We start from the raw sequence: 14,668 nt of genomic DNA, 5'->3' as shown, positions 1-14,668 counted from the left end.
GTATCGTGAATTGTATCAATACGCAGCACAGGTGTATCATTTCACCGCTACTAGCAATGGTTAGTGGTGACTGGCAACAGTTTTAATTCAGTAATGTTTTAAGTGTCACATCAGAAATGCACCTCTCTTCACCTTGGATGGTAGCATCAACTTCAGTTGGGTGGCTAGATTTGTATATTTTGGTGTCATCAGCATACAGTTGGTGAGACACTGGATGATGATCTATGACACTTGAGAGCGGCTGAGTGTATAAAATGAAGAGAACCGGTCCAAGAACAGACCCCTGTGGAACACCACAACATAGATCAACTGGGCTGGAGTGTATTCCATTTGCAGACACAATTTGTGTCCTGTTGACCAGGTAGGAGTTGAACCACAGTAAGGCTGCATCATGAATGCCAAATACATGCTAGAGACAGTGAAGTAATATATATGGTCTATTGAGTCAAATGTTGCAGACAAATCAAGGAGGGTGAGGACTGTAATCTTTCCGCTATCCAAAGCAGAGAGAATATCATTAACTACTTTTAGAAGAGTAGTTTCAGTACTGTGGCAAGGGCGATATGCAGATTGTACATTGCTAAAAAGACTGTTGAATTCAGATGAGATACAAGCTGGGATAGAATAACCTTTTCTAAGATTTTGTATATGAATGGGAGATTAGAAACTGGGTGGTAGTTCTTTAAATCATTATGGTCTAGTGTTGGTTTCTTCAGCAGAGGCTTTACAATGGCAGATTTGAAAAATGATGGGAATTCCCCTGATGAGAGAGAGGTATTAATAACATCAGTTAGTGAAGGCAATACTGCATCTAAGCAATCAAGCAGCAGTGATGTTGGAATTGGATCAAGTTCACATGACTTTGGTGCACTCTTCATCAGGATTGTACATACAAAATCCATAGAGACAGGTTCAAATGCTGCTAATGGTTGCCGCTCAGATTCTGTATCCAACTGTATGGTGACAACAAGTCAGTTGAAATTGTGCTGTCAAGCTTATCTCTAATGGTTTGCACTTTGTCACGGAAGAAATTTGCAAACATTTCCAGAAGGTCGACTGGAGAGAAGGTAGTTGGAAGTGGTGTAGATTTGTTCCTTGACATTAGCTTGTTAGTAATCTTGAAGAGCTCTTTGCAGCTGGAACTTTCCATGATCTTAGTAGTGTAGGAGGATTTAAATTTGTGATACAGGTACAAAAGGAAATATCCAAGTTTCAGTTAATAGCTGCCTTTGTCTGCAGTTAAGATGTTTCTGTTTTGTATAGTAAACATTGATTAACCCAGTTTGGAATTACCTTGATAAGACTCCAGATGTTGAATAGACATTTCCTTGTAAGCTTTAGATTCATGAAGTAGTGGCATTTAACAACATTTCAACAAATTTTAATTACCATTTAGACTCAGTTCATACAATTTTAATGTAAGGTTTATGTGCATGTTGACTTTCATTTGTAATACTAGCAAGTTCATGGAAGAAATATTTAAATATACTTATTCAAAAAAGGTATCACTTAACAAAAATGAAAATTAAACATTATGCATTTATTTGTCAAAATTTGTTTTCTTTGCCCTTTAGAATGTGCACCAGCGTTGTGATTGGTCATGGTATTGTTTGAAACAAGTCAGACATATTGGGTATAAATTAAGATTTTTCAGTACAGGCATATTAACTTGCATCACACACATCTTAATTTTGGGGGGCCTCCTAAAATACATTATCATTTTCTCAGGAAATAAGAAAGGAAAGCTTTTTCTTTCTCCAACAGTTTTTTTAAAGTTTTAGAGTCCATTTTGCTTGCCGAACCTGAATATATTTGTACAGTACCTATTAACCTATGATACACTTATGATGATGACCAATTATACTATTGACATGAATATCAAAATAACAAATATGAACTTTTATTGTGTACCATGAATGCTTACTTGTTTATGTCGACTCCTAACGACATCAACCCTGAAATACCAATGCATAATGCACAGGCAGATCATATTGTTTTGTTTGTTCTATTGATTCCTCCAACAAATGGCAGGGATCCAGGTCTTCCAGCACATTATACATTGGCAGGTCTGAGTATGTTAAGTGATTATATAAGATATATCTTCTTGTGATTTCTCTTTCAGATGTGGGATGTTAGCAGTGTCTTACACTGAAGTCTAACTTAGTTGTGTGTGCCATTTCTCATCATCAGACATTTGTTTCAAAAATAAAGAAGAAGAGAGAGCAATGAACAAAAGGTCTTAAATGGATGAAACTAACAAAATAATTATTGGGAGGAAGTTTGATGAACAAAGAAAACAAACAAGCCAACCATTATACTGAAAACAAGTTCCTCAATCCTGGAAGGAAAGAATGGTCATTGTTTTGACCAAAAGCCTGTTAAAATTGGAGCAGTTACTAACTGCTCCTTGCTTAAGTTTGCTACTGAAAAGACTAATTAAGTAGATAACAATTTATATCTATAAGTCTGAACAGCAGGTAAGATTACTTAGTTTTAGTAAGTAACAAATTTTATTTTCAGTGAGAAGTATGATTTGTAGCAGACAAAGGCAAGCGCAGAAATTCCTGTATAGATTGCAAGGTATTATGTAAACTTCCCTGCATCTCAGATTAGGTGCCATGTTTTATTTTGACTATCTCACCCCTTATGTGAATGAGAAATGATAATTGAATGCCCTCTATGCCCATATTGCCTTGCAGACAATTTACCTGCAATGATTTAGCATCAAATCCTGGTCATTTCTGTTTGTTATCATGTGCTGCACATATTATACCTTTAACTGAAATTAAATATGTTGCACGAGAGAATTAGACACTCAGTCAAGGTTTTAGAAAACACGTTCAGTTTGGAGATATACTATTTTCAGAAAATGGAAGATAGCCGTATTAAAGCAGATTTTAATGGAAATCAGTTTTTGCCAAAGAAGTAATACATTAGCTACACCTTTGCAGTAATTAGTTTAATCCCAGGTTCAGGCGTGTATAATATGATTGACCATCCAATGTTGTTCTGATATTTCTTCAGGTCATCCAGTTTTTCTCTACATAGAACATCACCTCATGCCAACATATAAAGCATTTTGAGTGCACTATAATAGAAGTTTAATCTTATGTGGTCAAGCAAAAAATGCATAATTTTTGTCTCAGCTCTTAATGTTGAGACACAGATATCCATTTCCTGCAGTAGTTGTGAGAACATTGGGTTTTCAAGCCATAAAAAAAAATGCAGCTGTCATCATTGAAATTTTGTGTTAAATTTATTTTGATCTTCTACTTGAGTTGCTGGATTAAACTACTTTGATGTAAAATCACTATATGCCAGAGTTATATCCTGTGTTATACCTAAGTTTATATACTGTGATATGCCTGAAGTTTGCATAATGGGATATGTCAGAAGTTTGTATATTGGGATAGGCCCAAAAGATTGTATCCCTGGGATATGCCTATAGTCTGAATCCTTGGGATATGCCTGTAGTCTGTATCTTGAGATATGTCTGAAGTTTGCATACTGGGATATGTCAGAAGTTTGTATATTGGAATAGACCCAAAAGATTGTATCCTTGGGATATGCCTATAGTCTGTATCCTTGGGATATGCCTATAATCTGTATCCTGAGATATGCCTAAAGTTTGAATACTGGGATATGCTGGAAGTCTGTATCCTGGGATATGCCACAGCTTGTATCCTGAGATATACCTAAAGTTTGTATCCTTGGGATATGCCTGAAGTTTGTATCCTGGGATATCCTTTAAGTTTGTATCATGGAATGCTAAGATTTCCTGTATTATCTGCTTAACAGAAAACTATGTCATCATAATGCAAGACACCACATTATGTGTGCTGTATAAAGAAAACTACGTGTTTTCATGATTTTGTACCATGAAAAATACATGAATTTGATGTCTTGTCTTGAAAACTTCAATTTCAGAGTCATTGTCTTTTTCCTTGAAAAGTCTTTGAATTTGAAGAAAAATTAATTGAATTCTTCTCCAGACTCCTTCAGTTTATCTGAGGTAATGCAAAACATAAATGACATATATCACTTCTTAAATTCCATGAAGAAAATGAAAATAAATGTGATAATATTGTGTGGATCAGATGCACATGATGTGGGTTGTTACCAGATCGAGTGGAATTTCTTTTGTTTCATTCTTTTATACCTGTTTATCCAGTGCTAAAAGTTACATCTATATGTTCATTTCTGGGAAGAAAAATACTGCTTGAAAGGATTGGAAACTCTTGAAAGGATTGGAAGCTCTTGAAAAGTCCTTGGGGCTCTTCAGACAATTGTTTTATTCGAAGTTCTTTCATCTGACTGGGAACAAATATAAATGTGGCTCTATGTTTATTGCTTACTACTGATTGTAAACTTTCCATATATCTTTAACTTTTCAGTGTAAATGTAATTCAAATTTTTTGAAATTTTTACAAAGTTCAGTCCAGTGCATTAAAGAATGTTGACATGCAGATCTCAGTGAAGACACCAAAATAGCTTTAATCAGGGTGAGCAATATGTATTTATGACTTGAAAACCCATATTGAACACAAGACGAGCCATGTAAGAATAATTTGTATGTAATAAGCTTTATATTGGTATCAGTGGGATGTCATCCAACTTTGTTGGTGTATTCACCATGAGGTACAGATGACTTCATTAATAACCCATTCACCATGAGGTACAGATAACTTCACTGATAACCCATTCACCATGAGGTAGAGATGACGTCATTGATAACCCATTCACCATGAGGTACAGATACCTTCATTGATAATCCATTCACTGTGGGGTACAGATAACTTCATTAATAACCCATTGTTATACCCAGGGTAGGGTATAGATAGCCACATTCACCATGGATGGATCACCACATTATAGCCACATTCACCATGGATAGATCACCACATTATAGCCACATTCACCATGGATAGATCACCACATTATAGCCACATTCACCATGTGGTATAGGATTACCACACAGATAACCACATTAACCGTGGATATAGGTAACTACACATATAATCACATTCAACATGAGGTATAGATAGTGACAATTATAGGCAGAAGGTACAAGATTAAGGTTGTGTTCTCATGGGGAATTATTCCTGGCAGGCTATTTTGCAGATCCCATTTTTTTTACAGTATGAATATGATTATGTAGTAGTAATCTTTTGTGTTGTTGCATTTCCCTGTAATTACTGCACATGTTGATCATGTTGCCAAAATTCAGGAAGTGTCTTGAGATTTGTGGGAATTCTTGTATATAATATGTACCAACTTTTATCCCATTTCTGTATGTGCAGGATCATGTTTTCCAGTGTAGAACAATGGTGGGGGCTATTGCTTTCATAACATGACATCTGTCTTGCATCACATGACCTTTACTGTGATCATAGTGAATAAAAATTCAAAAAATTTCATCATCACTGGACCATTCTTTCACAATAATTTCAGATAAACATTAATTTGCAACACATTTGCATATGAAGATATGCGTTGGTTGATGTTTGTGTTCTCTAACAAGATGCATTGCGCTTACTGACCTAGTCACATGTACAGGTTATGCAATCCAGTTTCAGGTTGACAAATCTGTCATAATTTTTTTAAAAATTCATCTCATTATTTTTTCATTTTATGAAAATTCAGTTCTTGATTGAAGCTAAATCAAGGACTGTATCATTATATTTATTGTCTTTTGTTCAAGTGTAGTATCAAAAGGACTTTTTTTGGCTTGTTCCTGTATAACCTATCTTCAGTACTGAGTTTGGATGCTGTGTATTACCATTACTTCTGTGGTCTCAACCATTGTTACTAGAATGCTGATGTGTTTAAATCTCGCATAAACTTTTCAGGGTAAGCCTGACCTTGTATGCTTCATCTTAAGTTGAGAAAGTTATCAATGGGAATTCTATTGTTTCCACAGAAGGCATGTTGACTTTTACTGTAATTTGTTTATTTAGAATGTGAAAAATATGACCCTTCATTATGGATTGTTATTGAATATGAAAATTCCAACCTTGATATCTGACTATTGTGTCAGACTGTCAGCAAAGCCTCATAAGCAAAATCTGACCCTTGTGGTGGAATTTTCTACTCTGCTACATATGAAGGATTCTGTTAAAGGCTGTTCTGTTTAAACAATACATGGTACCCAGGGAAGGCATGTTTTTAAAAATATATGTCAGGGTACTCTGATTACTCAGGGAGTTCATATGAACGTTACAAAGTTCTAAATTGCATCTAAGTGTCACTACTCCACATTAAAAGTGCCTTCCCTGGGTCCCAAGTATATTTTAAAAGAACAGCCCGAATCTTGATACAACAAAGACTTTCCCTACAACTGTTATGAATTATGAAATTTGCAATCTCCACAAGTATCACAAAACTGTCTGATTTACGTTGTAACATGAAATTTAAAGAAGATACAGTATTGTTGTCTGAATACATTATTGTTGTCTGAATATGGTACACACTGAATACATTAACATTGATTATAATACACCTTGTCTTTTTATGGTACACACTGAATACATTTACATTGTCTGATTATAATACACCTTGTCTGAATACAGTATCATTGTCTGAATATGGTACACACTGAATACATTTACTGTCTTATAATACACCTTGTCTGAATACTGTATCATTGTCTGAATATGGTACACGCTGAATACATTTACATTGTCTGATTATAGTACACCTTGTCTGAATATATTGTACACCTTGTCTGAATACAGTAGCAGTGTCTGAATATGGTACATGTTGAATGAAGTATGATTGTGTGAATATTGTACACATTGTCTGAATATAGTACACATTGTTGGTGAAAGAATTTAAGCAATCTGAAATGAAAATAACATCGGGTTTAAGAAGCAAGGAACTAAAAGTAGAACAAATACTACTGTAAAGATCATAAATACTGCAAATAGTTTGAGAGGTATATCTTCATTTTACAAACGTGACATTGAATATTAAATAATATGTTTTCCACTTAATTGAGATAAGTTTTGCTTGGTTTTAAATAGCAGTTTTAGCACATTATTTGACTTTATCTTGCTGAGAAAATTTATTTAGCTTTTTTCTTGCTGAGGAAATTTATTTAGCTGTATCATGCTGTGGAAATTTATTTGGCTATGTCTTGCTGTGGAAATTTATTTGGCTATATCTTGCTGAGGACATTTATTTGGGTGTGTCATGCTGCGGACATTTATTTGGCTGTATCTTGATGAGGACATTTATTTGTCTGTGTCATGCTGTGGAAATTTATTTGGTTATATCTTGATGAGGACATTTATTTGGCTGTGTCATGCTGTGGAAATTTATTTAGCTGTATCATGCTGTGGAAATTTATTTGGCTATATCTTGCTGTGGAAATTTATTTGGCTATATCTTGATGAGGACATTTATTTGGCTGTGTCATGCTGTGGAGATTTATTTGGTTATATCTTGATGAGGACATTTATTTGGCTGTGTCATGCTGTGGAAATTTATTTAGCTGTATCATGTTGTGGAAATTTATTTGGCTATATCTTGCTGTGGAAATTTATTTGGCTATATCTTGATGAGGACATTTATTTGGCTGTGTCATGCTATGGAGATTTATTTGGCTGTATCATGCAGTGGAAATTTATTTGGCTATATCTTGCTGTGGAAGTTTATTTGGCTATATCATGATGAGGACATTTATTTGGCTATATCCTGCTGAGGACATGTGAGTTAAGTGCCTTTCCCCTTGACACACCAAGGTAGCTGGTCTGAGCATGTATGAAACAATCAACCATTGGCATACAAGTCTGACTCTCTACCAACTGAACTATGTTAGTTACATAAATTAAAATAAAGCTGTCACCTTTTTACTTTCCAATAACATTGCATGGCATGTGTTGTGAAATAATCCAGTGAGTAAATTGTTACCATATAAATTGTTTTTGGTTGCTCTCCTGGTAATAGCACAAATTTACAAATATAAAAAATTTAGAATGTTTTTCAAACTAGGGAAGAAAACTACAAAAAATTGTTTCTTTGAAAATGGCTTTGATCAGTGTCTGTCATGCCATAGTTATTGGTTATGCTTAATATAATGATTCCCCCCTAAAACATTATTTGGTTACATTTCCATTTTTAATTATGGATTTCTGAAACAAAACCCATCCAACAAATTTGACAATTATCCTATAAAAGAAAATGTTCTTACTAGATTTGCATGAAAATTTGAAACTTTGATATTCAGTTAAAAGGTAATAAGGTCATAATCTGTATGCAGTCTACACCCTTTTTTTGTTTACAAAAGCTCTTTTACTAAAAGTTCGGTTGGATATACAGATTTTGTGCAAAGACTGAGCTCATTGTTGGACATTTTTTATCTGTTGCTAATTAAGCAAAATTGTGTAAATATAACACTCCATGATCATTGTGTCAGGAGCATGTGTCATGCATTAATTAGTTTGACCTAGAGATATGTCAAAGCAACTCACTTGACATTGGACTGCTGGAAGAATTAGGTAAGGGATAAATAAAATAAGATAAATAAGTTGATGAGAAAGCATTTATTTCCACAAGAAGACATTTTAGTTATTATCTGAAGCTTAAGTAAGAAAACCATTTCATGATATTTTCTCATTTAAACACAATTATTGGTTAAAAAGGAGGTCAGCTGAAATCAAGTAGAATGAATTATACTTACAAGCATATTAGTAATTATGTAGTATAAACATGTAAAAGATGTGTATCAGTCAAATGTCTTATATCAGTCAAAAGGGTATCACTTTGAATCCTACTTTGATCAACCTACGTCAACTCCAGCTCAACAATGAATAACCTTTGTCTTTTGCTGTACCACAACACACCAGATCAATCCATGAACACATTTCTAGTTTCCTTCTTGTCCAATGGGATGTACATAATTTCCTTTCCTTTCTTCACAAGTTTACAATAACACTAGTTGTATTTCCAGATTTAAATGGAACAAACAATTTCGTACAAGAAATGTGATATGTTCTCATGTCCAAAGAAGAATTAGGCATTTTGCCTTGTATATATACTATATTGATGTGTACATTTGAAATTGCTTGATGTTCAAGAGAACATAACTGGGCTGCACCGAGTTTTAAATGGAGGTGGTGCTTTTGGGTAGGTAAAATTAGACATCTTTTTAAGTCTACTTTCATTTTTTTTATTATAATTTTATTGATATTGTTTAAACAGATAGTTTGACTTTAGAGAAAATCCTGTAGCATTCATGCAAAGAGAGAGAGGGAGAGGGAGACATTTGAAAATTTTACAAAATTAAAGCTGTTTGTAATATATGATTATAATGAATTCCTTTACTTTTATTTGCTAAAAATTAAACTTTTGTATAAAAATAATGACATTTTTCATCCAGTCTTTCAATTTGTGACTTTAGCGACCACCATATCCACATAATTTAATACCAGATGAACAATAATGCTTTGAAAATATACAACAAAGGTACATTGTTATTCACATACCATTATTGCTTGCAAGTTGAGTCCAACTACAAACAACATAAACCCAGATCTGTTTTTGCATGATGCCTTTGTTGTTTGTGCTACTGATTACTTCTAATAAACTATGCATACCTAGATATGCTGGTGTATTTATGCAATGACAGGTCTGGGTCTGTGTAGTTTGCATCTCTACCTGACTTATAAGGAAGTACATATGGTATTCTTTTAGACTGCTGTACTGTACTAATGTCTACATGTCATTTAGACTGCTATACTGTACTAATGTCTGCATGTCATTTAGACTGCTGTACTGTACTAATGTCTACATGTCATTTAGACTGCTATACTGTACTTAATGTCTACATGTCATTTAGACTGCTGTACTGTACTAATGTATGTCATTTAGTGGGGAGAGAAAAGTCATTTCATGTTTTACAAGACTTTTATAAATATCTTTCCTCATAAATTCAATTTTAAGGCTTTTACTTGCAATGCTAGCAGTTAGGTTCTACTGGTCATAAACTAGAAGATTGTATGGGAAATTCTGTTGCCTGTTGTCCATCCATTTCTTATTGCTACTTCTGCTAAACTACTCAGAGGATTGCCATGAAACTTGGCACATACATTCATCCAGTGGTCTTGTTGGTCCTAAATAAAAATGTTTCTGCTTGGAAATCCAGTATGGCCATCTTGAAAAGCTTGTTATCACTATTCTTCATGAATTTGTCATGGTCAAATGAAATTGTGTTTTTCACTGAAAGACTCCTTTCTTACCATGTCCAGTTGGTAATAATGAAAATGGTGAGGATTTGACTTTAATGTGTCTGCCATAATGACTGGCTTGAAAATCTTTCTGTTATCGATGGCTGGTCATAATGACATAGCGTTTCACCCAAAGACTTATTATGTCTAATTGTTTCTAAATAGCAACGGTACCAATTTGATATCCACTATATCTAGCATGGTATCCATCTTCCGAATCCTATCATTACTCCCGAAGAAATGAAAGTCATATGCAAATTGGGTTTCCACAAGAAGATGATTCCCTGTTGGAACGAACATGGTGCCAAACTGATTTGAAAATCTTGATGAAGAATATCAAAGATGGCTGCAACACTTGATAGTTAAGGGAAGAAATAATTTTGTCATGAATTCTTTAAAATTCCTTTCAGCCAGTAGAGCATCAATCTTTTTAAACGACTCTTTATATATGACTTAGAGTTTCAAACGGAAGATTATGTTTAAAGTTCAATCTCTTTGAATGACTCTTTATATATGACTTAAAGTTTCAAATGGAAGATAATGTTTGAACTCTCTTTCCAGTATAAAATCATTTGATATTGAAAGATAGTTTACTTATAAATTGAAGAACAGTCCATTTGGTTACAGTGAAAATTGGTATATTATTATTCCTTGATAAAGGACATCATTATCCCTAATTGTACTGCTGGCACATGTAATTTGGATGCAATTTAAGTTGTACAGTATATTTCTTTGTGCTTTATTGTCAAAAAAAAGGTCAGATTATTTTTTCTTTCTTTATATTCACAATTTTTTGACCATGATATCTGCTTCATTGGTGGAGCATTGATTGTTTAAGGAATGAGGGTCTTTCTTCTGAATTTTCTTGTATAAGCAAAATTAATGTGTCCATTTAAATTCTTTTTATTGGATAGACATAGCTGCCAACCCTAACGATTTTGGCATGACGTTCACGACTTTTTCTGCGATTCATGGATTCACGCTGCATGCAAAAAAATCATGAATTCCCCAATTCTCAATTATTTTAAATCTTTAACAAAATAACCAATTTCCCGTTAAATGCTAGTCGTGATATTGGCAGTTAATGGTCCGGTACTGCCGTTCACGATATTAGTAGAACTATAGCCGATTGATAATGTTGACCCAGTAGCAATCATTTTAGCGTATTTTAATCTATATGTATAAGACTAGTTTTACAAATACTTTTGAGAGAAACGGGGGCCTAACCGGAATTTTGCTCCGCACATGGCCACCTGCACTGATTTAAATTACCATTTGGCATCATATCTTGAAAATGTCTTCACCCCCAATGAAAAAGAAATGTATTGCACAAAAAAGTGAAGTTTAGTTTGGAATATACCAAAACTGGCCGTGCATTCAGCCATCAAACACCAATATGCATCATGCTTTTTGCACACAGTGTGCCACAACTTTTAGCATCCAGCATGGTGGCAGAGACGATGTGAGGAAGCACATTGGTAGCAAAAAGCACATGGAGGTTGGGAAAATTAAGAACTCATAGCAGATTTCAGCTCTGGAATATTTTAAGCCATCAACAGAAGACCTGCAAGCTACCAATGCTAAAAGATTGCGTGTGAGTTTTCTTGTTGAACACAATCTACCTTTATCAGCTGGAGACCATGCTAAATATTTGTTCCAACAAATATTCCTGGACTTGAAGATTGCTTCATGAATTCACATCAAAATTCACTCATTTTTATCCCTATTTTCACTAATTACGAGCCTGGAGGGTTGGCAGCTATGGATAGACCTCATCACAACATTTTAAATTTTATATGTTATTTTATTATTTGTTACCACAGCAAGTACCTGGTAGTAATTTGAAACCTTCTATATCATTCTGGTATTGATTTATTGCCTAGTAATGATTTTTATTTGTGTTGTTTTTGAACTGCTGTACAGTGAATGTTGTTTACCCCTTCTTTTGTCCTATCCCCAGCAGTCTTTGGAATGTGATGTAGACCTAATGCATCTTCCTGCATGTCATAAACTGTTGCTAGTGGCAACCTTATTGATATGTGGTGTGTCTCATGATGATGGAATGCTTTGTGTCTTTGACTTTTTACAACAGCTAGGATTAAATTGAAAATTTGAATTTTTTTAAAAAGGGTTTTTGCTCTTTAATATTCGTTTTGGGGGTATACTTAAACTTGCAATAAAAATTTTGATGACATGCCTTTCCGTATGTGCATACATCCATAAAGTATTAATACCTTCCATTTTAATTTCAACATCGTAGAGAGGACTTTCTTCTTTGTTTTTGATCACTCATAAGATTTTTCTTTATAGAGGCAAATCTATCATCGTAATAAAAAAATGGGGAATAGTTAATGACATAATACAATGACATGATGTATGTTGGTCAGATATGAATGTGATTAATAGTGATATTACATGTAAATAAATGTACATATTATATTTAGCCACTTTCACATTTGTCATATGTAATTGTCATATGATCTTGTTGATTATAAGTCAGAGACTGATATCAGTACATTAGATGACCGAGTCATTTTGTTTTTTAATTTTTGAGTGAAGGATACTTGTGATGACAATAAAATTTTATTGACACTGATGTGTTTTGTGTTGTTTTGTTGTTGTTGTCTTACCTTTATAAGCATTGTGAGATAAAGTTGTCACATTTCCAGTTTTGTCCAAATCCCAGGTAGCTGAGTGGTCTAAAATATATGCCTTTACTGGTTACAACCATCTTACCTCATTCTGCATGGGTTCAGTTTTCAGGACTTGCCAATGCCAATGTGGGTATGTGAAAAAACTTGCCAGTAGGTTTCCATGGGTCAGTGGGTCTTAACAGGGTTTTTCCATGTGTTTCCTCCACCATTTTCACTGGCCACAATGTATAGCATATCGTGCTCTGAGAAGCCCTTTCATCCCAAAACACCTTGATGGCATTGTCATTATTTACAATGTTCAATTTTGTTTGAAGTTTAGTAAGTTAAATACAGTAGTTGTACTTACAAACAGGTTAGACAAAATGTTTAACAGGACATGTTTTTACTTTGGAGACACAAGTTTTAAGACTGAACTTTTGCAATAGACCTTACTGTTTGCTACTGTGTGAGACCACTGCTACATGTAGCAATTTAAAAGTTATGATCATAATTGCAATTATTACTCTAAAGATATATCATAAAAACAACATCTGTATTATTTGTATCTTAGTTGGAAAATGTTCAATTCTGATGCATGCAGCTGTTGGTACTGGAAGTGGTGCATTTTCCTTCCTCCAAGTGTTGGAGCTAATTAGGGAATATCTGAGTGAAATTTTATAATAAACTTATTCACAACGAAAGCATAATGTGTGAAAGTCATTGATCTGAATTATTTTTCTTTTATTACATATAGTTTTCATTAATTTTAGATTGGTAACAAGAGGTTAGAAGGTGGCCCAATAAACAGCATAGTCCCATAAATCTGAGATCTGTTAATCTGGCATCCTGAATGGAAAGAATATTATTAAAAGAATTTTTTTTAAAGTCTTGTCCAAAGTTCTTTTTGTTTATTTTATGGTTGGAATGAACTCGAATCAACTTTGCAAGGGGAAAAAAGAAATGTTTGTATTTGATAAAGGGGTGAAGGCTCTTTTTTTTCCATCGAGGATTTTTGCAACTGTGTGCAGCACACGGGTGCCCTCCATTGAGAGCCTCACTAGGCAGGTGAATGCACAGACCGATCAATATGCTATTATGACTCAAAAGAAGTGATAGAAAAGAGTGAAAAACAACTAGTCATGTAAAATTCAAAAAGTTTTGCTTTTGTCAACTGTGTACAACAATGAGCCCACAATCAAATATTTCATGTGACTCAAACGCCAGGTTCGCAATCAATCCGTTGAGTTTTTCTTGCTCACTTCCACATGTTTGAAAGAAAAAGTTATTCTCAAGTGAATTTGTTGCTACAGTGTGCAGGTAGGTATTCGTTGGTATAGATACGTCGCAATCTAGGTGCGCTTGCTGAACCGAATCACCCGGTGAATTTTGCATACGTTGTCACCAACAGTAGATACAGTTGTAAATTTCTCACGTGGACTATATACTCGCTTTCAGTTCACAGGTTCGGGACAAGCTTGACGCATTCTGTAAACGTGTGTTCGAAATCGTCCATGATAGCACACGAACAAGTCACTGAGAGCGCTACAGGGGCTGCGGATAATCATTGATGAAGCTCGTCTAGATTATCCAGGTCAGCTTCAAAGAAGTATTCGAAATTGATGTTACTGTTGTATTCGTCAACGGCTACATTCACGAGATCGATCCAGGAAAATTCAGAAGCTGGGACTGGTTGCATCATTGCCCATCTTTACAAGACACACAGTATAACTGTTTGGGGCAATGGGTTCCTATCAGTTCACGAGTGGATTATTTGCGCGAGCGTAGCGATGACTCACCATGGAAATCCTA

At 34.5% G+C, this 14,668-nt stretch overlaps 1 protein-coding gene across 1 annotated transcript in view; it reads left to right on the top strand.

Annotated features, from left to right (window-relative positions):
* Positions 1-12,818, top strand: part of LOC149799200 (WD repeat and FYVE domain-containing protein 2-like) — a 59,414-nt gene extending 46,596 nt beyond the window's left edge. The window contains exon 12 of the mRNA XM_089958464.1: positions 2,123-12,818. Within this exon, the coding sequence (XP_089814590.1) occupies positions 2,123-2,152 (30 nt within the window). The 3' untranslated portion in view covers positions 2,153-12,818. The remainder of the gene's footprint in view (positions 1-2,122) is intronic.
* Positions 12,819-14,668: the final 1,850 nt, after the last annotated feature.

This window comes from Sinohyriopsis cumingii, chromosome 5 (genome assembly GCF_028554795.1).
Source record: "Sinohyriopsis cumingii isolate HCF-2022 chromosome 5, ASM2855479v2, whole genome shotgun sequence".
NCBI classification, from domain to species: domain Eukaryota; kingdom Metazoa; phylum Mollusca; class Bivalvia; order Unionida; family Unionidae; genus Sinohyriopsis; species Sinohyriopsis cumingii.
Note: the sequence above shows the minus strand (reverse complement) of the source record. Positions and strands in the feature narration are given on the sequence as shown.